Source organism: Strigops habroptila, chromosome 2, assembly GCF_004027225.2.
Source record: "Strigops habroptila isolate Jane chromosome 2, bStrHab1.2.pri, whole genome shotgun sequence".
Lineage (NCBI taxonomy): Eukaryota > Metazoa > Chordata > Aves > Psittaciformes > Psittacidae > Strigops > Strigops habroptila.
Genome location: NC_044278.2, coordinates 10,197,491 through 10,221,216, shown reverse-complemented (window position 1 = coordinate 10,221,216; position 23,726 = coordinate 10,197,491). Strand labels below are relative to the sequence as shown.

Below are 23,726 nucleotides of genomic sequence, written 5' to 3'. Positions count from 1 at the left end.
ATGGCAAAATGTCCCCATCTCCCAAACACTGGCATGTAGAGAGAAGCATCAGGCCAAGCCAGGCAAATCAGGTGTGAAATACATTTTAATTGAGTTTAGGGATCTGTAGTTTGTCTGTTGCTCAGCTGAGCATGGGCCGTTCAGAAGGTGAAGCAGACATTATGGGCAGAGGAGAGGGTGAAGGACTGCAAGAGGGGAGGGAATAGAGAGAAAAAGGTCACGAGAAGCAAACGAGAGCATGGGTTTGTTTACGGATGTGTTTTAATATATTGTCCCACAGTACTACGTGCTGACCCGGAGACTGACAGCACACACACACACACACACGCAGACCCAGTGAGGGACAGCAGTGCACTTCAACGCTAAGCTGCTGGCAAGCACAGCCCAACACAGCACAGCACTTGGGGCGGAGGGAGGGGACGCCGGGGTCCCACCACAGCTCAGTGCAGACACAACCTGGGGCACAAGGACGCCGTAGGCCAGCACGCATGCACCTACACACATGCACAACGAGAGCGAGCCACTGGTGATGCTCGTCCATACACAGCCACGGGTGCGACACTTGTCCAAACACAGCAGCCAACGCACATATGTTCACCGCCCATGCTCCGGCGTACGGGGGAGACACACCAGGCAGCTGGTGTGCTCCTGCAGTCTTAACACTCAGAGTGGCTCAGATGCAGCCCTGCACACAGAACCCCAAAAAACACTCAATGCCTACATCCCGAAATGCTTATGACCCCAAAGCAAGGGACACAGGTATAGGCCTTTCTATCATCCTTCACCTGGGTACATCTAGCTGGGGACACCTGAACTCAAGGGGGTTTGAGATGAGAGGGAACCGGGTGGCAGAGTAGGGGAGAAAGAGCAAAAAAGGGAGCAGTGGAGGGAAGAGAGGTTCAGAGTCTGTGAGGTGGGAAAGAGCAGCAGGGTGGCTGTGCCCTGGGGACAGTGTTCAAAGAACACTTGGGTTGCGAAAGTTGTGTCCGGCAAAGCGTGCTTCGTCGCCAAGCTCTTCCTCAATCCTGCAGGAGATAGAGAGAGCACATGTCAGGCCTTTGCTGTGAGGGAGCTTTGGAGGCACCAGGGTACCAGAGAGAGGCAGTGCCTCAGCAGGAAGCTGACATGGGCTGGAGGAGCCAAGGAGAAGGGAAGGAGTCTGCTCCAGAGATCTCCTTGGGATCCTACTGTCATCTCTGTGCCTTGTCTTCATGACATTTCCCCCACAAGCCCCATGTACCCTCAGGCTTTCAGCTTCTCCCACCCCAATTAGTCACTCCTCCAATTCTCTCTTTTGCATTCCCACCCCCGGAGCCCCTTACCTCATGAGCTGGTTGTATTTAGCCAGACGTTCAGACCTGCAGGGAGCACCCGTCTTTATCTGCAAAGTATTCCCCAAAACAAACACTGTAAGACACTGTCATGACTCGCAGCGGTTTCCCATGGGGAAGCAAGGGATTCTATCTTCACACCCTTTCGCTTTCCGCCAGACCTGTGCATGGCCTGGGTCTCACCTACCTGCCCGGTGCACAGTCCTACAACCAGATCAGCAATGAACGTGTCTTCAGTCTCCCCAGATCGGTGGCTCACCATCACCCCCCAACCGTTCTCCTGGGCCAACTTGCAGCTGCAAGGAATGAGGGATGCAGTCAGCAGCTCCCACTCCTCTAACCACTGCCTGCACGAGGTGAGGTCCAGGCAGCCTCTCCTCCCACCCTCAGCACCCTACGCTCTGGTAGAGACAAAAGCCCATTCATCCAATGGATAGATGCCATCCTGCTGTGGTCCATCACCAACCTTTTCACAGGACAAGGGCAGTGGGCTGGACTTACGCTTGGATGGCCTCTGTGACAGATCCAATCTGGTTGACTTTGAGCAGGAGGCAGTTGCAGGCCTTCTCTTCGACAGCTCGCTCAATGCGCTTGGGGTTTGTCACTGTCAGGTCATCTCCCACTATCTGAATCCCCACATTGGCCGTGAACTTGGACCAGGCTTCCCAGTCATCTTGGTCAAAGGGATCCTCAATGGAGACCACTGAAGGGACAACAGAAGAGACATGAGTCAAAGCTGCCTCTCCCACCCCAAAACCAGAGGGCATGTACCTGTTAAGTATGCCACACCAGTGCTGATTCCCTGCTGCCACACACAGCAGCTCACCTGGATAATCATGTACAAAGCTTTGGTAGAGGTCACCCAGCTCATCTGCAGAGATGTAGCGGCTTGGGTCGTCTGGCGACTTGAAGTCCAGGTCGTACTTGCCATCACGGTAGAATTCGGAGGCTGCCACGTCCATACCGATGACAATCTTGTCTGTGTAGCCTGCCTTGTCAATAGCTTCCTTGAGGAGCTCCAGAGCTGGGAGGAGCAGAGTTGCAATCAGGAGAGTCAGCCCGAGCAGAAAGCTCTGCCTTTCAGTGGGAACCTCCCCTGGGAGGGTTCTGGGAGCCACTGAGGGGTCTGACAGAAAGATGGGAGAAGTAGAAGGGAGCTCAAAGCACAACAGAAACATGCCACGGAGCTGTGGAGGCCATGTCCAAAGGGAGGAGGAGGGATTTAAAATACAATCCCACAGCTCAGAGGCAAGTTGGGGGAAGTCCTTGGAGAAGTGTGCACATATGTGAAAGGTATTTATGAAAAGGCCACGACAGATGGAGGCCACCCCAAGGCGAAGGAGCTTAGAAACCATCCCCTAACACAGGAGGTCAATGACACTGAGGCATCATATTTTGAACCAGTCTTTGGGAAACGCTGTGAGCTGGGTATAGGAAACCACAGCATTGCAGGCAGTGGTACCCCATCTCTGCAGGGCTCTCACCTTCACTGTTTTCCAGGATGTTGGGGGCAAAGCCTCCCTCATCACCCACATTGGTAGCATCCTTGCCATACTTCTCCTTGATGACACTCTTGAGGTTGTGATAGACTTCAGCCCCGATGCGCATGGCATCGCGGAAGCTTTCGGCTCCCACAGGCAGGATCATGAACTCCTGCATGGCCAGCTTGTTGCCTGCGTGGGAACCTCCATTGATCACGTTGAAAGCCTGGAAGAGTCCGTAAGAGAATCACAGCTGAAGGTGCCTGTCCTGGCACCAGCTAGAGGAAGCTCCCACAGGGTAACATAACACATCAGCTACAACGCATCAGACCAAAGGTACATAGGCCCAGGGCCTCCTTTCCAATAGTGGCTCATGGCAAATGGTTGGAGAGGACTTTCCCTTCTAATTCATAGAATCATATCATAGAATCATAGAATGGCTTTGGTTGGAAGGGACCCTGAAAGATCCCACCCCCTGCCATGGGCAGGGACACCTTCCACTAGAGCAAGTTGCTCCAAGCCCCTGTGTCCAACCTGGCCTTGAACACTGCCAGGGATGGGGCAGCCACAGCTTCTCTGGGCACCTTGTGCCAGCACCTCAGCACCCTCACAGGGAAGAGCTTCTGCCTTGTATCCAATCTCAGTCTCCCCTCTGGCAGGTTAAAGCCATTCCCCCTTATCCTGTCACCACAGGCCCTTGTAAAAAGTCCCTCTACAGATTTCTTGTACAGATTTCTTTAGGCACTGGAGCTGTTCAAGGTCCCCCCTTAAGGAGCCTTCTCTTCTCCAGGCTGACCCAGCCCAGCTCTCTCAGCCTGTCTCCAGAGCAGAGCGGCTCCAGCCCTCGCAGCAGCTCTGTGGCCTCCTCTGGACTCACTTGAGCAGGTCCACGTCCCTCTTGTGTTGGAGCTTCCAGGAGGTTTCCCTATAAGAGATCTCCTGAGCTATATGTGTTCATCTGTGCTATGTTTATCTGTATTTGTTTATCAGCAATGCAACATCAGCCCCTCCTCCAGGACCTTTCTCCTTGACTCTGAGAAAATGTTAGCACCCACAACACCCTTTGTGAAGGAGTTTCGCAGAGCAGCTACCCCACTGTGAAGACCCATATGCCCTTGTTTTGAACCGTGCCCCAGAGGGTTCACATGATGCCCTCTGGTTCTTGTGCTAAGAGTGAGATCCTCAGTCAGCTCCCACCACATCCTCTGTCGTATCTTCCTCAGGCCCCTCTTTAACGTGTTGAAACCTGACAAATCCCAGCCCTTGGTTTGCTTCTTTAAGTGCAGTGCACACAGCTGATGTTTCAATCCTATATCCCTTCCTTCTCCACCTCCCAAAACACTCTTTGAAGTTTCTTTTGGAGTTTCTGCAGGTGGATGTCAAGGATGGAGGGCTCTTACTGGCACAGGAAGGATGAGATCCGAGTTGCCAGCCAGGTCAGCAATGTGCCGGTACAGGGGGACATCCTTCTCTGCAGCTCCTGCCTTGCACACAGCTAGCGAGACTCCCAGGATAGCATTGGCACCAAACTTGGCTGTTGGGGAAACCAAGGAGGAGTTAGGCTTCTCACCACCAACCTCCTGCCCAGCGGGTGCCCTTGCCAGCCCAGCCTTGGGCTCACCACAGCTCTGATATCGCTCCCCGCTCCAGCCCCCTGCAGCCTCCCCTGCTCTTTACTTCCCAGGCCAAAAAAGAGGAATGGATTACATTTGTTCTCTGTGCCATCCATCTCAAGCATCAGATTGTCTATCTTCTCTTGATCCACGACAGAGAGGCCCTGCAAGAAAGAAAACAGCTTCTCAGAAGGGGAGGCTGAGAAGAGCTGTTGGCTCTGGTGTGCAAGATAGGAGGCATTGATGGATAAGCTGCGGGGTACAGGGACCTTTATAGCTTGTGGGGGAACATATACACACAAAGCTTTGGAAACTAGTGCCTTGGTATGTAGTCAAGTTAGGTAACCATGATGATGTTGCTGCAGTGCAGTGTAGATGTACCCACGCTGGAGAGGGGATCAGGCAAGGCCATGTGTTGCTGGGAACACAGGACTGCCTTAGGGATTTACCCAGCATTTTGGCAGCTTCCAGGGAGCTTTGTGGTGCTGTGGCCACATAGAAGCTAGGCAGGACAACAGTACATGCTCAACCCCAAACAAGCAATGTAGACTGGATGGAGCCGTCCCCAGGAGCGAGCATGGCCTAATCCATGCCCTCCACCAAGCTGGGTGTTTTTCTGTGGTGGAGATTGCCGGGCTCTCAGCCAGACCCCCCCACAGGCTGCACAGGGTGTAACGTGTGGCTTTAGCTCAGCTCTCCTCAGAGCAGGCTCCAGGTCTTCAGGTGTGAAGAGGCTGCAGATATGGCACCACCGCTGTGCAGCTTGGTGCTGTGCCAGACCTTGCACGTTATGGTCATTGCTCATCGCACCGCGAGTGCTGAGTGGGACGAGCAGGGTGTGAGGCCACAGACACATGGGTGAGATTTGGTGCTTGAGGAGGAGCACATCTGAAAGAGGGGAGGGAGCTCTACAGGGACTAGTTAGGCGGTAGAGGTGCTGCAGTGGGTCACGTAGCATTAAATCCTTTCTGCCCAGAGGAAAGCTCACTGTGGACACATACAGGCATGGAGGACAAGGAGGGGTGCGCCCAGGTTCACAGAGAGCATCACTACGTGTGTTAACCCAGTGAATGGAGAGAGGCAGAAACAGAGAACAGGGGACAGAGATGGACCAGAGTAAGCGATGGACAAGGGAGAACAAAGAGAAATCCTTACAGAGCCCACGAGAGCTGGGGCAACAGTGCTGTTGATATGATCCACGGCCTGCAGGACCCCTAAAGAAGGGAAGAGACAGAAAAAGAGAGAGAGAGAAAGAGGGTGAGGCAAAAAGAGGAGAGTGGAAAGAGGGAGGGAGAGGACCAGTAGAGAGACAGAGAGGGAGACAGTGAGGGAAGGTTGAGGCCTGATCTTTCACTTTACTCTAGCTCTGTGCCTCTGTGGTTCCCCTGAGGGACACATCCGCATCCCCACAGGGCTGAGTGGAACCCCCGGCAGAGCCCCGTGCGCAGGCATCTCCCCACCTTTCCCGAGGAAACGCGACTTGTCGTTGTCCCGCAGCTCCAGCGCTTCATAGATCCCGGTGGACGCGCCGCTGGGGACCGCTGCTCGGAACATGCCTGGGGAACAGCAGAACACACGTATGAGGTGAGCAGAGGGAGGGAAAACCCTCACGGACCTGCTGGTGTCCTGCTCCCCTGGGAAAGGATGAGGCAACTGCTTGTGCAAAAGGATGGCCCCTCAGGGCTGGTTGTCTCAGAGGTGGAGCACCAGGGTGGCAGAAATAAAAGCACCCAGGAATTCCAGAGCGAGAAACCTGGATCTAAGGCGCCCCGAGGTCCACATTGAACCCAGCACTATGGATGACAACAGGTGGAGTTCTGGCTTCTCAGCCGTCCTCCTGGTTCCAGAGGCAGCCTGACTCATGGCCAGCGGCTTCCTCTGCTTCAGGCTAGGGCTGCGTTTCTGCCTCGGTAAAGAAGGGATGCCTGCTCTGGCCCCTCACCCCTCAGCCTGCCTAGCTTCGGGCACAGCGCAGCTCTTCCAGTTGAGACACATGTGCGTGTCCATGCCTGCACAGGGGACAAACCTTCCCCTGCCTCATGAGCATGGCCATGGGTGTGTTTCCAAACTTGTACTGTGTCCCAGGACTGGAAGCACAGCCGCAGCTGGGCATCACAGGGATATGACAAGGGAAACACGTCTATGTTAATGGTGCTTTCCATCCCTGGTACTAGCAGGCACATGGCTCGGTCACACAAGCTCCCCCAAGGTGGGCAGCAACTCCCTTCTATCTCTTGTCCTCACTACGTACCTTTGTGTGTGTACAGGTCCACCTCAACGGTGGGGTTCCCGCGGGAGTCCAGGATCTCACGTGCATGGATCCTCTCGACTGCCATGGCGAGCCTGTGGAGAGGACAGGACACACTCAGCTCTGAGAGGCCCCAGGATCTGGTGCTCACCCTTCTAATAGGACACCGTCAGAGAGAAGGGAGCTCAAGGAAGAGAGATCTGAGCTGGAGATAAAAGTATGGGCTCAAGAAAATTTAGATATTGGTACTAAACCCCAATGGGTTTAGTGTGGGAATCTGCCCACAATCTGCCCAGGAGCTGGTTATCTATTGGAGTTCATTCTGCCTCTTCGCTGGCCGTGACACACCGGGAGCTCCCTCTCCCCCTCTCCCTGCACCACAGCTGAACTCTGCCCCTTCTCAGGGCTTCCGACATGAGCAGAGATGGACGGCAGAGGCAGGGGGGGAACCACAGGCAGCACTCGCGGGCAGCAGAGGGAGGGATCAACGCGTCTCCCTTCCCCTTGCCGGGAGGTGAGGACAGTCCCTGCCAGGGCTGGCTTAGCGCAGCAGCTGCCGGGGGCAGAGCTGGGCAGGGGGTGGCTGGTCCATGGGGACCCTCAACCTGATTCTTGCAGCCACATATCCCTTCCCCAACGCCTGGCTCAGCCTTCCCATCGGGTCAGGCAGCACTGAGGTGGATCTGGCCAGCAGCCCGAGGAGCCATCTTGTTGAAGGCCCTTACATGGGAGAGAGGGCTCTGAAGGGAGGGGGGGACCTGGCCCTGCCTGAACTGCTCCTGAGATGGGGAAATGAGTGACACTGGGAGGCATCTCTGTCGGATGGGAAGGGTGAGGAAACCTGGTGTTTTGGGGCACCGAGTTAAACCTGAGGTGCAAAACAGGTTGGTGGTGAGGATAGCTGTTTGAAAAACCTTCTCTAGCTGAAGTTTGATCCCGAGGGGGTCCAAACCCACTCATTTTCCTCCCCCATCCCACTTCCTTATTGCCCTGGCCATCGAGCCATGTGTTGCCAGGGAGCTGCCCCCCCCACCCCAGGAGAAGGAGCAGCAGGTAGGTGTGCATCACCTCATGTCCCCAGCCCTGCCAGCCTTTCCTCCTCCAGCCCCCAGCGATGATTCACCCCAGCAGGGCCGGCCCCACGCAAAACCCGGTGCAGAGGCTGCGGTGCGTGTGAGCAGCAGGGGTACAGCCAGCAGCGGGGCTCGGCATGGGGCCGTGGGGCTGCAAATAGCACATCACAGCACCGAGGGCAGCTGAGAAGGTGGCTGGGGGGAAGCAGGAGCCCATTGCCTCGGGTGGGTGGAAATCACTGCGTTGCACTGAGGTTTCAGCTTCCCGTAGTGGGGAGTTTCAGTCAGCGACACCAGGGCTCTCTGGAGCCTGCACAGGGACCTCCACCATGTCCATGTGGGCTGGGATCCCCCATCAGCTGCTTTGGCAGCACTCCTCATGCCATCTGGCACACGCTGCAGGAACTTCCTCCAGAGCCGTGCCTGTGCAGCTGCGAGCTTCCTTTGCAGCAGTGCCCTGGCCATGCCCCAACAGCCTCCACAGAAGACAGAGGAACAGGATCCTATTAACGTGCTCTTTGATAGCACGACCTGTGCCAGATGTGGTGCTTCTCTGCTTATGTGGCCAAGTTGCCCCTGGTCACATCCCTCTGCCCACATCCACGGGCCCGTGTTGAGGCCAGCTGGGGGGAAACCAAATGACAAGCCCAAATCCAGCCCTGCACGCCCCGCCCCATCACTCACTTGATCTCTTCTCCCCTCTAGTCCTTTAAATCCTTTCCTCCACTTGTACTGCTGCCCCGTGTCCCCTGCGTTTGCCCTCCTTTGAACAGCACAAAGAACCACCCTGAAATCCCTGTCATCCGCTGCACTGTCCTGAAAGGAGGTCAGAGGCGGATAAGCTGGGATAAGGGATTGGGACAGAGCCACGGCCGGGAGCCCGTAGACCACAGTGAGGAGGAGAGAGGAGCCAGGCTGGAGGCTGGGGCTGGGCAGGGTATCCCAGGAGACAGGCGCTGCTGCGGTGCCTTCCCGGGGGCACTGCCCCGGGGCACTGCCTGTCGCCAGAGCATCGCAATCCCCGCTCCCCGCCAGGCAGACCGGCGTGCTGAGACCTTTCCCCCAAGCCCCCGGTGCTGCTGCGATCCCCCCCGGGCTGGGCACTGCTCCCAGGAAGCGCGCACTGCTGCAGTGTCGTGGCTGATGCAGCTATTGCTTGCTTGACTGTCACCTCCTCTCCCTGCTGCCCCCCCCTCCCCTGTGTGCTGTGGGGCTGTGCAGATGAGAAAACATCCCTTCTCCTCCCTCCCGCCCTCCCTTCCTGCCTTCTTCCTTCTCCGTGCGATCCGTGTTTGTGTCAGCACCTCGGCAGGCTGGGGACTGGTGTGCTCTGAGGCTGGGTCCTTTCCCCAGCAGTGCCCAAACTGAGCTTTGCCTCCTCACCACCACCACCCGCCCCTCCCGGTAAAGCTCCATCCCGCAGCGCCTGCCGGCAATGCCCTTGGGAGCAGCGCCTACCCTTGTTGACTGGCCCCCCTCCTGCAATCCCCTGGGTTCACATCTGAAATGATGCTTTGCCAGGGTAGGGAAGGAGGGGAGCACCTGAAATTAAAATACGAAAGAAAAGTGAGCAGAGTGGGGGTGAGGAGGAAGAGGTGGGAGGAGCAGGGGGAGGAAGCGAGGGGAGTTCGGTTGTTAATGCCGCTCAGCGTGGTCCTTCTCCGCAGGGACCCCAAAGTGCGTGTAGGGTTTGGAGGACACCGGGTGGGGGGCAGAAACGTGCATGCGGTGAGGGGGGCGCTGGCCGTGGGGAGACACTTACCTTCCTAGGGCAGGGGTGAACGAGAGACACTGAGAAAGTGCTGGTGGAAAGGAGCGAGGACGGAGCTGAGGAGGGATGCAGGACCTCAAGGGGAGATGATGTGTCCTCTAAGCCAACGGCGGCGGCAGCAGCAGGATGGAGACGCCCCTGATAGGGCCGGGACAGCAGCATGTGACCCAGAGCTGCGATGAGTCAGGATTTAGCAAAGCTTTGCAAACAGCACGTAGAGGATGGAGAGAGAAAGAGGGAGAGACAGACAGGGGATAGACGTAGACAGACGAGGGTGAGGAAGCCGGGAATGGGAGTGGGTGTGCAGGATAAACAACTCCAGTCACTCCAGGCTCATTAATTATTTTTATTCAAATCAGAAAATGTTGTAGGATTTTTGGGAGCCGTAAGTTGAACCACAGAACCTGTAACTTTCCCCTTTTCCCTCTTGGGCCTACTGAGGAGAAGGCACATGAGTGCGGTGACTGCAAAAGCCCACTGCAGTACCTCAAGGCAGCTTCCAGGACCAGAGGGGGCAAACTGAGGTGAAGGTGGGTCTGGTCACTACAGCTGCACGAGTGGGGGAAGGCATCTCCAAACCTAGTCTGGCTCTGGGTACAGGTGTTAAAACCAGGGTCACTCAGTCGCATCACCCTGCCCTGATCTCTCCATTTCCTGAAGAAGGAAAGAGGGACAAGTTAAATGACTCCATACTGGACTTCCTTTCCCCTTTCACCGCTCACTTCTGCTAGAGGGGATGGGGATGGCCAGAGAGCTGTGATGCTGGCCATCACAACCAGGTTGTGAAGCCTGGTCTCTGTTTCAGACTGTCTTTGCCCTTGGGACTGACCTCCCTCAGCCTTCTCCTCATGTAATCTAGAGGAGGAGGGGCTTGATCAGCATGTCTGATCCTCTCTCTTTCCCTTTACTTCTGTCCTCTGCCCATGCTGGTCTCACCTTTTCTTCTTCCTGCCTTCTCTGACGGATTTCGTTCGCCTCTGCCCGCTCCTCTTGCTCAACCACCTCCTTGTCCAGGCGCTGCAGGTGTGGCAGCAGGGCCAGGACCTCCAGCCGGTAATCAGTCTCCTCAGAGCATGGATTGTCCAACAGCACCAGTGCCTGCAGCATGGGCAGGACCTGCAGTTTTGCCACCTCCTGAAAGCTACTGATCCCATTGTTCCTGAAGAAGAGGAAGCACGGAGAGCAGGGCAAAGAGACACGTGCAAGTAGTGAGATCCCTCTGGAACAGCAGGGTGACAAGACAGACAAAGCAAGACTTGGCAGCATGATAGACTGTAGACTTTAGATCACAGACTTGTGATCTACAATCCAGATCTGCCTGCAGCTCCTCAGACTGAGGGATAAAAAGGACATCTCTGGATCTCTCTGTGCTCAAACAGTCCACTGAGTTGTGTGGTATCACCATCGCCCTGTATGGCAAATGCCAAGAAGTAAAGGGCACTTGCATTGATGTCCAGGACACAGAGAACACACTGAGAGGGGTCCAGAGGAGCTACAGCAAGGAATAGGAAGTATGAGGTGGGGTGTGAGAGTGACTGAGAGGCAAATGTTTTCTGAAAAGCTCAGGAAAGGCCTTGGCTATTATAACCCTCAACAGCTGAGTGCTGAGCACCAGGTAGGAATGTAAAGATCAACCTATCCCCATCAGCTCTTCAACTTCCAAAGAAACCAGAAAATCCTAAACATCTAAACAGGAATACAGCCTGATGAAGGGGTCTCTGGTCCCCATCAGATCAGGGAGGACCCACCGTAGGTTGAGGTACTGCAGGCACTTCATACTACTAGAGAATCCATCCAGGGTCCCGAGCTGGTTGTCACGCAGGTGCAGAGTTGCCAGCTGCTCCAGCCCCTCAATGTCTTCAAGGCTCGAAATGGTGTTCTGGGACTGAGCACCAGGGAGGCAGGAAGAGAGAAGGAAAAAGGGGACACACAGGAGAGGGAACAGCAGTTATTTCTGGCCTTTAAAGCTCTTTCTGCTCTTCAGAATCCCTGCCACTCGTAACACAGTCTTCTCTGAAGCTAGATTAGGTTGCTCAGGGTCTTGGCCAAATGGGTTCTAAGTATTCAGATTCAAGGACCAAAAGCTTACTGGAAAAGTGTTTCCTGTGGCATCACTTGGTGACTGAGACAAAACCATACCAGGTGAACACGCTGCTGCCAGCACAGCACCCCCTTCCATGGCAGTGCCAAATCTGAGTCCCTAAGGCCACAGAGAGCAACAGTGTGGAGGGGAAAGGATGGACCTGAGCCTGAAACAAATGTATTTGAAAGATGAATACCCAGCCTCTCTCAGTTACTCCATGTAGACCAGGGATCTTCATCAGCTGCTTCTCATGTGAGGGAAATCATCTCCCACATGAAAACCAAGAAGTCTCCTCCTCTCCTCTTCTAGGAGCAGAAGCAGGCTGCATGTTCCTGAGACAGGTTGCAGGCATGTGTGGGTTGATGGTTGGTTTAATTTTAAACTTTTCCAGGTGTAATTGTTGCTCTCCATCCATGGGTGCACCTTCTTGCAACAAATCTGACACTCTTATGGCAGGAAGTCCAACATTCCCCATCACTGAATTTCATTCACTTCATTGTGACGTGAGTTATGAGACGGCGACATACGAAGTGCTGGGCTGATGGTTGGACTCAATGATCTTAAAGGTTTTTTCCAACCGAAAGGATTCTATGAAGCTCTGAATTTCAGCCATAGTTTCACAGGAGGGTTTCGGCTGGAAAAGGCCACTAGAGGTCTCCTGGCCAAGCTCAGCGCAGTGCCAGCACCCAGCTAGCTCAGCCTGCTCACCCCCTTGTGCAGCCACGTTTGGAACAGCCCTGGTAGCTACAACCACCCCTCTGCGTTCTCCAACCCGAGCAGGGGGGGCTTCGCTTGCGATTGGGGCTGCAGTCTCTAAGGACGCGGATACCTGGGCAGGAAGCAGGGAGAGAGGTCCTGATGTGCTCTCTGGTCTCTGTTGGTACCCAGGCAGCAACGTGGCCAGTACCCAAGACTAATAAAAGAGGTACATGCTGAACTGGTGGGGTAGAAGAACAGTTTAGGACTGGGTCACTCAGGAAAAGAGCATTTTGTAGAAGAGGAGGATTTTGATGGAAACTGGGCAAACGAGAGTTTGGACCAGCTGGGCCAAGTAAAGAGGGTAACACAGGGACAAAAAGAAGAAGGTTGGAGATATAGTGAAGGTTGTGTGAACAGATTTAACAGCAGGAAGGATTAGTACACTGAACCTCAGAGGACATCAGGAGCTGGTATGGGAAACAGGGTGGGGAGCTCACAGACCACTGCTCAGTAAGGTGAATAGTAACCTCCTGACACACTCATTTTCTTCATTACTTCAGTGTGGACAGTTTTAACAGCTCTGGCCTTATAAGCACTAACAGGACAATGCAGAAAAGGGGTTTTTTTCAGGGTTAGGTTGGGTTTTTCCCCCCTAAATCAAATAATATTCTATATGACACCTTTAAGTGATCACATCATCACTGTAGCTTAGATACCAGTTCTTCACATAGATGTGATGCCACCATTTCTTATGGAAAGCTACTAGAATGTGTTGCCCATGGTTGCCTCCCCCCTTCCTGCATCCCTGGCCTTGCTCTAACTGGCTGTTGTCACCACTGCTGCAGTGACTGGGAGCTAACAGAGCCCTGCTGACAGCAGTGATCCTCAAACTGCCCCCATGGGACACAGCCAGCTCATAGTCTTCCTGCTAGTAGGTATAACTTTATTAGTGCTCACGTTCAGCTGCAACTATGAACTGGTTAACTATACATTAACCACATTTGGTTCCACTCCTTTAAGCTGAACCCTTTGTCTTGAACCCTGTCCTTGAGGCATCAGCTACATCTACCAATGGCTCAAGTTATACTGAAATCTTTACACAGAAAGCAAAGCACCTCCTGGAGAGAAACCTCCCTCCAGAATGATATAATGAGGAGGTGGACATGGGAGGCAATTCTCAGGCCAAAGATTCCTGAGAAATTAGTCAGTTGTTCTTGTTTTAATAATCACATCTTGCAATTTGCCTGCTTCACATGTGCAGCTCAGAAATCCCTCAGTCATGCCAGTAACCTTTAAATCATTGCATCATAGACTCATAGAATCATGGAATGGTTTGGATTGGAAGGGACCTTAAAGCTCATCCAGTTCCAACCCCTGCCATGGGCAGGGACACCTTCCACTAGAGCAGGTTGCTCCAAGCCCCTGTGTCCAACCTGGCCTTGAACACTGCCAGGGATGGGGCAGCCACAGCTTCTCTGGGCACCCTGTGCCAGCACCTCAGCACCCTCACAGGGAAGAGCTTCTGCCTCAGAGCTCATCTCAATCTCCCCTGTGGCAGGTTAAAGCCATTCCCCTTGTCCTGTTCCTACAGGCCCTTGTCCAAAGCCTCTCTCCAGGTTTCTTGTAGGCCCTGTGCTGTGTTTGCTTCCCTCCAATCATTCACTAAAGTCACTGTTTTCACTTTGAAATGCTGTACTGTATCTAGTGACTTATCCAACTCATCCCTCCTTTGAGCACCTCTAGCCCAAAAATCTCAGCTTTCCACCAGAAAATTGCAGGCAATGTCAGCAAGCCATCTCCTCAGTGTTTTCTGACAGGGAGTCTTAATGAAAAGAAACCATCCAGCTTTCCAAAGCCTTTAGAATCTGTAATTGCTTTTTAAGGGGTAGTGACTCAGGACATTCTATCTAGCCTTTGCAAGCTGTAGCACGGTGTGATGCATGGGGCTAAGCTGTGCCTACTTTCTTCGCTTGTGCCTCTGGGAGTAAATGTTCTCTGAAGCAATAGTTTATGATGTTAGGAAATTGCTTTTCCTATCTTAGTTTCACTGCAATGTTCAATCAGTTTCCTTTTGGCAGCTGACGGTGTGAATCATATAATTGTACTGGGTTTAAACCAGTACTTGATTAGGCCAGTCAGAGAGGAGAAAGAGGCATCACCTCCCCCTGTCACCCAGAGCATACCTGTTGCTTTCCCCACGGGCCTCTGGGGGTCCCGGGCGCAGGGAATACAGGCTTGCCTAACACTGCCAGAAGAGAATACCCACAGGAGGGGAGAACCTGGCACACTGAACACTCCTTTGCTGTTTGCAGAGCTAGTACTGGTCAGTGGCTGCTCCCTTCACACTGTCTGGGCAAACAATGCAGAAGGAGGTACCCCAGAAGAAGAGATTTTGTCTCTTTAACTCTCTGAAATCTGTTCCTCTCTCGGGCTGAGACGATTGAACTGTTTGCACTAGCACAAAAGTCGTGCTGCTTTGAAGGGGCCAGTGTCTCCCTTCTTCCCACTCACTGGAGATGCCAGGCTCTGGAGCAGCCCTGTCCCACTCAAGCTGGCTGAGCCCTTACCAGATAGAGGGTCTTGAGCTTGGGAAGATTGAGCCCTGCTGTGCTCTTCAGCTTGTTTCCTCGCAGCTCCAGGATTTGTAGGCTGAACAATTGGTCATGACTCAGGCCCAGTGCTGTCTGGATCTTATTTTCTGAGTGCCAGAGGAGGAAGAAACAATGAGAGAATTAATCCCACCCAAAGATAGTGTCCTGTGAGCACAAGAATGAGGAGAGGGGTCTTTATCACCTTTCATGCTGAGGTTGGCTAAGCGGGGATGAGTAATGCCCTCCATGTCCTTGATGCGGTTGCGAGCAAAGCTGATGACCTGAAGGTAGGGCAGCTCCTCGATGCAGGCACTGCTCAGCAGGTTCCCATCCACCTTCAGCCAGAGCAGGTGGGTTAGGCTGCTCAGGGGGGCCAAATCCTGCAGCTTGTTCTCCGACAAATCCACATACCGCAGGTGAACAAAGCTTGCGAGGAGGCTGATGTCTGTCAAGTCCCTGTGGGAGGGACGATGTGAATAAAGCATCTCTTATAGTTCCCCCTTATACCAGCTTACAACTGCTGGAAGGAGGGCATCCTCCTCTCCCTCTTCCCTGCTGTCCTGGGAAGCCTTGCTGGAGAGAAGGAAGAAAAAGGCAGGTGACAGGGACAGGCGAAACAGCCTGTAAAGAAGGCTGAATGGTTAAGATTGGACCCACTTCCCCAGCACACGGACTACTTGCTCCCATTGAATTGTATCTGTCAGGAGAGGGCAGAACCAGAGCAGAAAAAGAGGTTAAGTTGGGGAGGAAGGGTGTCTGTTAGGCAGCAGTGGCAACACCAAGGAATGTGTGGAAGGACTTTCCAAGTGGGAAAAAGCTGGTTTAGATACTTATGAAGCTGCTGAAAGACACAGTATTACTGAGGCCTGTTAGCTAGATCTGGGGTATACTGATAGGGCTGAAGCTCCAAACTGTCCCAAGGCCATTGTGGCACTGTATTTAAGTGCGCATCTTAGAGGTTAGCAGTTAACACAGCAGGTCACCAGTGGCCTCACAGCACAACTGCTCTGTGGCTACAGAGATGCCCAGCAAGGAGGAGGCTTTCTCTCCTATGAAGACAGGCTGATAAGAGAAGCCTGGAGAAGGCTCCAGGGAGACCTTAGAGCAGCTCCTAGTGCCTAAAGGGGCTACAAGAAACCTGGAGAGGGGCTTTGGACAAGGGTCTGTAGGGACAGGACAAGGGGAATGGCTTTAACCTGCCAGAGGGGAGATTGAGATGAGCTCTGAGGCAGAAGTTCTTCCCTGTGAGGGTGCTGAGGTGCTGGCACAGGGTGCCCAGAGAAGCTGTGGCTGCCCCATCCCTGGCAGTGTTCAAGGCCAGGTTGGACACAGGGGCTTGGAGCAACCTGCTCTAGTGGAAGGTGTCCCTGCCCATGGCAGGGGGTTGGAACTGGATGAGCTTTAAGGTCCCTTCAACCCAAACCATTCCATGGCTCTCCCGGGGCAGATGTTGCACACACTCACTTGGATTTGGCTTCAAATTTGACATAGGCGTGAGCCAGGCCGTTGGTGGTTTTACAGAGGAGAGAGAGGCCCTGCTTTAGCACCTCCTCCGTCAGCGGGCACGGAGCTGGCACCTGGGAGAGAAGGAGAGAGCACAGCGCCAGCGCTGGCCCAGCCGCGGCCAGATGGTGCTGCTGCTGCCCCCTCCCTCACCTGCTCCTCCTCCTCTGCCGCCTCCTTCTCCTTGTCCTCCTCTTCCTCCTCCTCGTCCTCCTCCTTCTCCTCCTCCTCCAGCTCCTCGTCCTCCATCCTCCCCGCCGCGCTCCGGCAGCTCCCTCGGGCCGCGGCGTGCCGCTGCCATGGAAACCGGGCAGGCGGGGCCCGGCGCCGCTGCCATCGCAACCGCGCTGAGCTGCAGCCCCCGGGCGGGGCGCCCCTGCTCCCCCCGCCCCTGGCCCGGCCCCCGCCGCTGCCTCAGGCGGCGCATGTGTGAAGCCCGGAGCCTCCTCAGCTCTGGGTAACCCCCTCAAAAAGAGGCTTCTAGTGCTGCAGCCACCGCTCGGTGTCCCGCAGCAAGGCGGGCGCTGCCGGGGTGCCCTGCATCTGCCATCCGAGCTCCCCCTGGCTTCTTTATTCACCATCCTGCTGGTAATGCTCCGCCCAGCTGACTGCTGGTGTTAGCTCGCTGCTCTGCCTGCAAGAGCTTGTCATTTTTGGTGTTAAATTCCACGTGGAAAGCTCAGAGTATGGATCAGCTTCATGAGAAGCACTTTCACAGAGTAATAGAAGCATGGAATGGTTTAGGTTGGAAGGGACCTTAAAGCTCATCCAGTTCCACCCCCCTGCCATGGGCAGGGACACCTTCCACTAGAGCAGGTTGCTCCAAGCCCCTGTGTTCAACCTGGCCTTGAACACTGCCAGGGATGGGGCAGCCACAGCTTCTCTGGGCACCCTGTGCCAGCGCCTCAGCACCCTCACAGGGAAGAGCTTCTGCCTCAGAGCTCATCTCAATCTCCCCTCTGGCAGGTTAAAGCCATTCCCCTTGTCCTGTCATTGCATGTCCTTGTAAAATGTTGCTTTCCAGGATCTTTTGTGATCCTGCTCTACCCTCTCAAGCACTCCTGGCCCTTCCTTGCTGGCTGATGTCCGCCATTATCAAGACTGTACCCGGAGAACTGGAGGATCGTTTCAGTGGGAAGAGACCGCTGGAGGTTGTCCTGCCCACTGCCCAGCTCAAAATGGGGCTGGCTTCAAAATCAGGCTGGGCTGCAGAGGGTGGTGGTCACCCATGTGGCAAGTATTATGTGGAAAGACATTCATTCCCCCTGGTAAATACTTAATTAACATGTTGAGCAGAATTAGGCTCTGCATGGAACCTCCCATGACATGTTTTCTCAGATGCCAGGAAGTGCCTTTTGGGGTGCAGTGTCCTGACCCGCTGTGGGTGAGGCTGCTTCAACGCTCTTCTCCATGTTGGGGAGCTGGGGAGGGCTGAGGCTGCAGCACCAGTGGGTGCCATCAGTGCCTGCAGTGTCTGACAAGCAGAGCCAGGTGTTGTGTGGTTAGCACCAAAGTCCAAGGCCCTGCTCCTTTTCCCTCCAGAGCACTTTGCCCCTGTGCAGCCCCAGAACAATGTCCATGTTAGATAAGCTGGTCCAAGCTGAGCTGGACACAACCATCAGACACGAGCCACAGGCTCCTGCAGTGTCACCCCTCACTACTCCCCAGCACTGGCCTCTCCTCCTGTGCTACGCTTGCCCCATCTGAATTCACTCCCTGGCCATTAACCTGCACATGATGTGATTTTCCACCATATCCCCTGCAAAAAAACCCTCAACACATAAAGCACTCCAGGCCCTCTTTCCAGCCTTGCTTTCCAAGGCTTTAAGGAGCCCTTCAGTAAATCAGTGCTGGAGGAAAAGCGACGACATGGTTTTCTTCCTGTCCCTTGTCACTTGATGCTGAAGAATGGACTGGTAGGAGTTGTGTGTGCCTTTATGCACATGTTTTATATGGTCTTACAGCAGGATCATATGGCTCAATTGCCTTGTTTCTAGATGACAAGCTAAAAAAGGAACAAGAGCAATTACACACAGGAACCCAACTCTCTGAGAGAACTTTTATTTAGCTTATATATATATATATATATACACATATATATATAAAAGACCCCAAACCTAACTATACTGATCACTAGGGAGGTTATGTGCTACAACCTCATTTGCTCACCCACTGAGGAGATGACGGTTGGGGGCACCCCAAACAGCCCCTGCTGAGCTGCTCCCGTGCCCATCCCAGGAGCCATCAGCCCACCACAGGAGCACGATGGCAGGTGGGAACCCAAATTAAGGACTCGGAGGAAGGGACATCCTGCCCGTGGCCCTCCCAGGGGACCCTCAGCCCCAGAGTGCCTTTAGGGCTGGGGGGTCGCTGTGTTCAGGGCTCTGGGACACACGATGGGATGCAGCGGAAGAGCATTTGGGGATTGCACAGGAGTCATTAGGGTGTGTTCAGGGGAGGAACCAAAGGCAGGAAAAGGATGGATCTAGGTGATGGGTGCAGGATCAAGTGTGGGAGAACAGCGATATGGGACTGAAAAGCACTGATAGCGTGTAAATGGTTTGTGATGGTTTGGCTGTGTCCATCCCAGCCTCTCATTAAACTCCTTTCGCACGTTGCCCTGGGCGAGGGACTCTTGTTGCCACATGCAGGGGGTGGGGGGGGGCTGTAGGTGCCAGCGGCCCATGGGGCAGGCCATGGGGCAGGCAAGTGTGAGCGGCAGCAAGGGTGCAGTTGGACCAGCCAGCGAGGGGGCCCGGGGGCCCGGAGAGGGCTGCCAGGGGCACTGGGGGAGTCCTAGCAGCGGCTGAAGAGGCTGGGGGGGTCCCTGGGGGTCCGGAGCACCACAGGGGAGCCGGCTACTGGGGGATCAGGGGACCGGAGAGGCTGTGATTGAGGGGCAGCTGCTGGGCAGGCTGCCTGAGCCCCGCTGCTGGAGGGAGCCGCGCTGAACGTATGTCGTATGTATAGATCTATACACACACACAGATGTATGTGCACGCTCACCAGCACACCTCCATCCTGCTCAGCCGGAGGAGGGGGTGCGATGAGGCCCCTGGTGCTGTGTTTGTGTGAGTGAGCTCTGTGTGTCCATCCATGTACAGATGTTGAAGTGGCATATATGTGTGCTCGTGGGTGCCTACTGGGAATGCAAGTGCAGCCTAGTTACTGGTTGGGGCTGATGACATGGAGCTACAGCAGCCTCTCTCGGGCTGTGTCTCAGCAGGCACAATGCATTTTTCCCAACAGCAACCCCATTCAAGATCCAACCACCACAATTCGCAGTGAAGATCTGGCAGTATTCCCACTCCACAGAGCCATGGCCTTGCCAGAAAGCAGACAAAACCAAAACAAACCAAGATCTTGCATTCCTGCTGATGCCTAAATTACTGTCCATGAGTTTATTCCTCATTAAAGGAATGCTTTTACGCCTCTGCGTTCTCCTCACAGCAGCAAGATCGATGCGCAGCTCCCATCCCTTTTCCCCGTGTAGGTCACCCCCTGGGCTCCGTGGCGGGGCGGGCACACACCGCGGGGCTCCGGCCGGTCCCGGTGATCCAGCCTCCATCTCACCGCCGGCGGAGCGCCCCGCGGCCGCGCGGGGGCGCCCCAACACCGGCCGCTGCCCGCGCCCGGCCCCGGCTCCTCCCCGGGAGCGGGACGTGCGGTCCCGATGGGGACGAGGAGCTGGGCCCTGGAGGGCCGCAGCGGGAGCGGGTGTCCCTCCTCCTGGCCCCTCTCGGCCCTCGGGCGATGCGGGCAGGGCAGGAACACGCAACAGACCAGAACACGAACTATCGTTCATCATCAGGAGAGCGCATCGCAGCTGAGCGCTGCAGCCCCTCCGCACGTCTGCTCCCGACCAGGGCACTGCCCTTCGGCCCCCAAGGATGCACCACCCCACTGCTAAGCTCCTCCTTGTGAGGCACTTCCTTTCTCGCTACCCTTAGGACTACCTAAACATCGCCTGGCTGGTGCAGCAGCTGGGACATGACAGCTAAGTTCTGCTTTCTGACCCAGGAGAGCACGGCTGAGAGCAGGCAGCAAGCACAGCCTCGGCCTATGGCCTGAAAACCTTCCCTGGGTAAAGAGGGCGCTGCACTGCTCCGCCTTTAACGAGCAACGAAGTCAATCACCAGTTGTCACAGGTGAAGAGCAGGGATGAGGGCATGGAAAGATCATCGCATGAGAGGGACAGGCAGGTGCTCCAGTAGCTGCTGGAATAAAGAGACATGTGGAAAAGATGCACACAAATCACCACGGGCTCAAAGAGGAGCTGTAACGTGACAGAAGCAAGATGCCCAGGGTATGCTGCAGGCAAAGCCTACAATAGCAGGTTGAACCTGTGCAATACCTACTGGGGCAATGGTGGACCTTCAAAGAAAACTCCACCAAAACCACACTCCCTTCCCTGCAAGCAGCTACCTCCACAAGTAGTAAGTTCTGTGCAGCGCTTGTCCCCAGCTGCTTCCAAGTAAGAGCCAGGACACACCTTTACTTTTTGTTTTTTCATTTATTGTTCAGTAAGGGACACGGGTGAGGTAAGACATCTCACAAGGGGCTAAGCTGACAGGCTCCTTGCTGATGGAGCTGAAGGATGCAAGACAATGTAGTTCTTTTTTCCTTCCCACAGCACCAGTGGCCCCCTCTCCCTGCAGCATGGCAGAGAAACGGGGAGGTACTGGCCAGGTTGGCTGTGGGATTCTATGGGTCAACAGGCAACCAAGGATTTTGCCAACTCAGAGAGGAGGCTGTCAAGACTCTGCTGAGACAGGCCCCCACTAACAGGGCTCCAACATGGTGTGGGGGGGTTAGCAGCACAGCTACAACAATGACCGTGGATGGGGGAAGCCTCAGAACAGAGACGTGTGCAATGAAGGGTCCCTTTTTGCTTCCGTGTCTTGCTCTTAACCACAAGGGACTGTTCCTCACCGGCTGCTTTAGTGCCTGGCATTGATAATATCCACGAACTCGGGCTTGAGAGAAGCTCCACCAACGAGGAAGCCATCCACATCGTGCTGAGAGGCCAGCTCCTTACAGTTGCTGCCAGTGACCGAACCTGAGGAGGGTATTTTAAGGTCAGATATGGCCAGCACCAAAAAAATGGGGCCAGGGTAGAACCTGCAACGTACCAGCCACCTCTCACTATGCTGACAGTAAGACTGTCTCCCATTTACCCAAACAAGCTAATAGGTGGTTCTTCATGCTCTGAGTCTCCAGTTTCCCCACCAGCAGAGCATGCTATACAACTGCAGCAATAAGCAGTGAAACAAAGTACTTCTTGCACTGGAAAGGGGCTTCAGAGTCATTTACCTCCATAGATGATCCTAGTTGACTGAGCAACAGCATCAGACACGTGGCTTTTCAGCCACCCCCTCAGCTTCTCATGAACTTCCTGAGCCTGCAATGGAACAGAAAGGGTCACACCGAGGGCTGAGCCATCCTACACACCAGATCCTCTAAATCTTTATTGTTTAGAGAGAACCTTCAAGAAGATCTCTTGAGCTGGAAGGGTCAGTGGGCCATTTAGTCATTTTTCTTCTTCATACCTGTTGTGGAGTTGCAGTTTTACCAGTTCCAATAGCCCAAACTGGTTCATAGGCAAGAACCACTTTACCCCAGTCCTTCACATTATCTGGAGAGGAGGGAGAAGGCATAGGTGAGCACAGTACCCATGTTGGGAAAGGCAGAGCTAGAAAACTTCCTGGAACATACAGGCCTTTCATTAACATGATCGCATTAGTGTTGTGTGTGAACATTTACAGCAATGTATCTGCAAGCCTTACAAGGAAGGCCAGGATGGCCATTACAGCCTTCCAGTTAAGGCCAGGATGGCCATTTCCCAAAAGCCCAAAGCAGAAAAAAGCACCCATTTCCTTCCCTTACCGGCAATGGCCTTGGTCTGTTCAAAAACCACCTTCTCTGTAATGCCAGCTTCTCTCTCATCCAGCTTCTCTCCAATGCAGGCAATGACTCCAAGGCCTTCAGCTAAAGCATGAGCCACCTTCTGCCCAATCAACTGGGCATAGAAAAGAAGCAAGGCAGTTGATAAGTCAGACCTACTCCTGTGGTCTTATTTTAACTGCTCATCCCTCTGGCCTTCGCAGGGTCCATTTCTCCATTCCAGGGTCACTCACCTCATCAGACTCCCCAAAAACATGCCTTCGCTCCGAGTGGCCCAGGATCACCCATGCGGCTCCGATATCTTTAATCATCGCTGGGCTGGGGAGAAAGGAGATGAGTTACACCTCTGGAGGAGATCCATGTCCCAGAGGCACCCTGGCTTCACCCTCCTGCAGGGACCCACCTGATCTCTCCTGTGAAAGCACCCTTTGGTACCTTGTAACAGTTCTGTGCTGCAACTCCAATCTTTGCATCCAGCTTCTGACGGGCAAAGTCAAGGTAGATGGAGGGGGCTCCGCAAACCACCTCTGGAAGGCAAAGAAGGTGCCTCCCCTTGAGATGGGTGAAGGGCAGAGACACGGATCCCAGCCCCACGAGGTCACCCCTCCCTCCCCTGCTCCCGAGAAGGCTCAGCCCGCCCTCCCGGACACGTGGGGACCCCCTGCAGCAGGAGCACCCGGCTACGTGAGCAGGAAGCCCCATCCATGGGGCAGAGACGGAATCAGGCCCATGGCCAGGCCCCTCGGCCGGCTCACACCGGTCGCTTGGGAAGGGCCTATAGCTGAGAAGCCGGGCGGGACTCCCGCCCCGCTGCCCGGGCCCGGCGGAACCGGGTCCCGCAGCGTGCCCCAGCTCGGCTGAAGCACGGAGCTCCGCGGCCCCGGTCCGGGAGCACCAGGGCTGGGGCAAGGCCGAGCCGGGAGGCCCAGGGAGGCGGCAGAGGCGGCAGCGGGCCCCCCGCTCCCGCCGGGGCCTGCACCGGGCCCGCTCCCGGCGCCCCGGGATCCGGTTTCGCGGGTAAATTTAGCCCCGCTGCCGGTTATATTTAGGCCCCCGCCGCCCTCTGACATTTGCCGGGCCGGGAGGCGCCGCGCGGGACGTGCGCTACGTGCGGCCGCGCCCTCACCGGTGTCGGCGGAGAGCTTGGCGCCGTTCAGCGTGTGGATGAGCTCGCCCAGGCTCTTCTTGTCGCCGTTCATCTTCCAGTTACCCCCCACGAAGAACTTCCTGGGCGCCATGGCGGGAGCGGGCAGCGGCCGGCACCGGAGGAGACGCGAAGGTCAGCGGCGGCGACAGCGGCGGCGTGCGGCGACCAGAGCCCGCTTTTATAGCCCGGCAGCGCCCGAAGCCACGCCCCCTCCGTAGGCTCCGCCCCCTCCCCGAGCTGTGCGCGGCCCCGGGTCCCGGTGCCGGTCGCGGTGCCGTCGCG

General features: G+C 55.1%; 3 protein-coding genes across 5 annotated transcripts; all 3 read right to left on the bottom strand.

The window, feature by feature from the left end:
- Positions 1-67: 67 nt before the first annotated feature.
- ENO2 (enolase 2) lies at positions 68-9,704 on the bottom strand. Of its 2 annotated transcripts, XM_030471954.1 has the most exons (12): positions 9,509-9,704; positions 6,677-6,768; positions 5,886-5,981; positions 5,581-5,639; positions 4,520-4,589; positions 4,213-4,346; positions 2,816-3,038; positions 2,158-2,355; positions 1,833-2,034; positions 1,519-1,627; positions 1,323-1,381; positions 68-1,025 (listed from the first exon to the last, which is right to left on the bottom strand). In XM_030471954.1, the coding sequence occupies exons 2-12, from the start codon at positions 6,759-6,761 to the stop codon at positions 956-958; spliced, it is 1,305 nt and encodes a 434-aa protein (XP_030327814.1). In that variant the 5' UTR covers positions 6,762-6,768; positions 9,509-9,704; the 3' UTR covers positions 68-955. The 2 variants fall into 2 exon arrangements, with proteins under 2 accessions (XP_030327814.1, XP_030327815.1); XM_030471955.1 differs by lacking the exon at positions 5,581-5,639 and having other exon boundaries at positions 9,509-9,703.
- Positions 9,705-9,843: 139 nt separating this feature from the next.
- On the bottom strand, positions 9,844-16,688 carry LRRC23 (leucine rich repeat containing 23). Of its 2 annotated transcripts, none has more exons than XM_030471951.1 (7): positions 16,547-16,688; positions 16,355-16,467; positions 15,093-15,346; positions 14,867-14,997; positions 11,266-11,402; positions 10,454-10,676; positions 9,844-10,171 (listed from the first exon to the last, which is right to left on the bottom strand). In XM_030471951.1, exons 1-7 carry the CDS (start codon positions 16,640-16,642, stop codon positions 10,133-10,135), a joined length of 993 nt encoding a protein of 330 aa, XP_030327811.1. In that variant the 5' UTR covers positions 16,643-16,688; the 3' UTR covers positions 9,844-10,132. The 2 variants fall into 2 exon arrangements, with proteins under 2 accessions (XP_030327811.1, XP_030327812.1); XM_030471952.2 differs by having other exon boundaries at positions 15,093-15,335; positions 16,547-16,586.
- A 4,198-nt stretch (positions 16,689-20,886) lies between these two features.
- Positions 20,887-23,682, bottom strand: TPI1 (triosephosphate isomerase 1). The gene is made up of 7 exons (XM_030471948.1): positions 23,424-23,682; positions 22,701-22,824; positions 22,531-22,615; positions 22,280-22,412; positions 21,943-22,028; positions 21,707-21,794; positions 20,887-21,452 (listed from the first exon to the last, which is right to left on the bottom strand). The coding sequence occupies exons 1-7, from the start codon at positions 23,533-23,535 to the stop codon at positions 21,334-21,336; spliced, it is 747 nt and encodes a 248-aa protein (XP_030327808.1). The 5' UTR covers positions 23,536-23,682; the 3' UTR covers positions 20,887-21,333.
- Between the last annotated feature and the right edge of the window lie 44 nt (positions 23,683-23,726).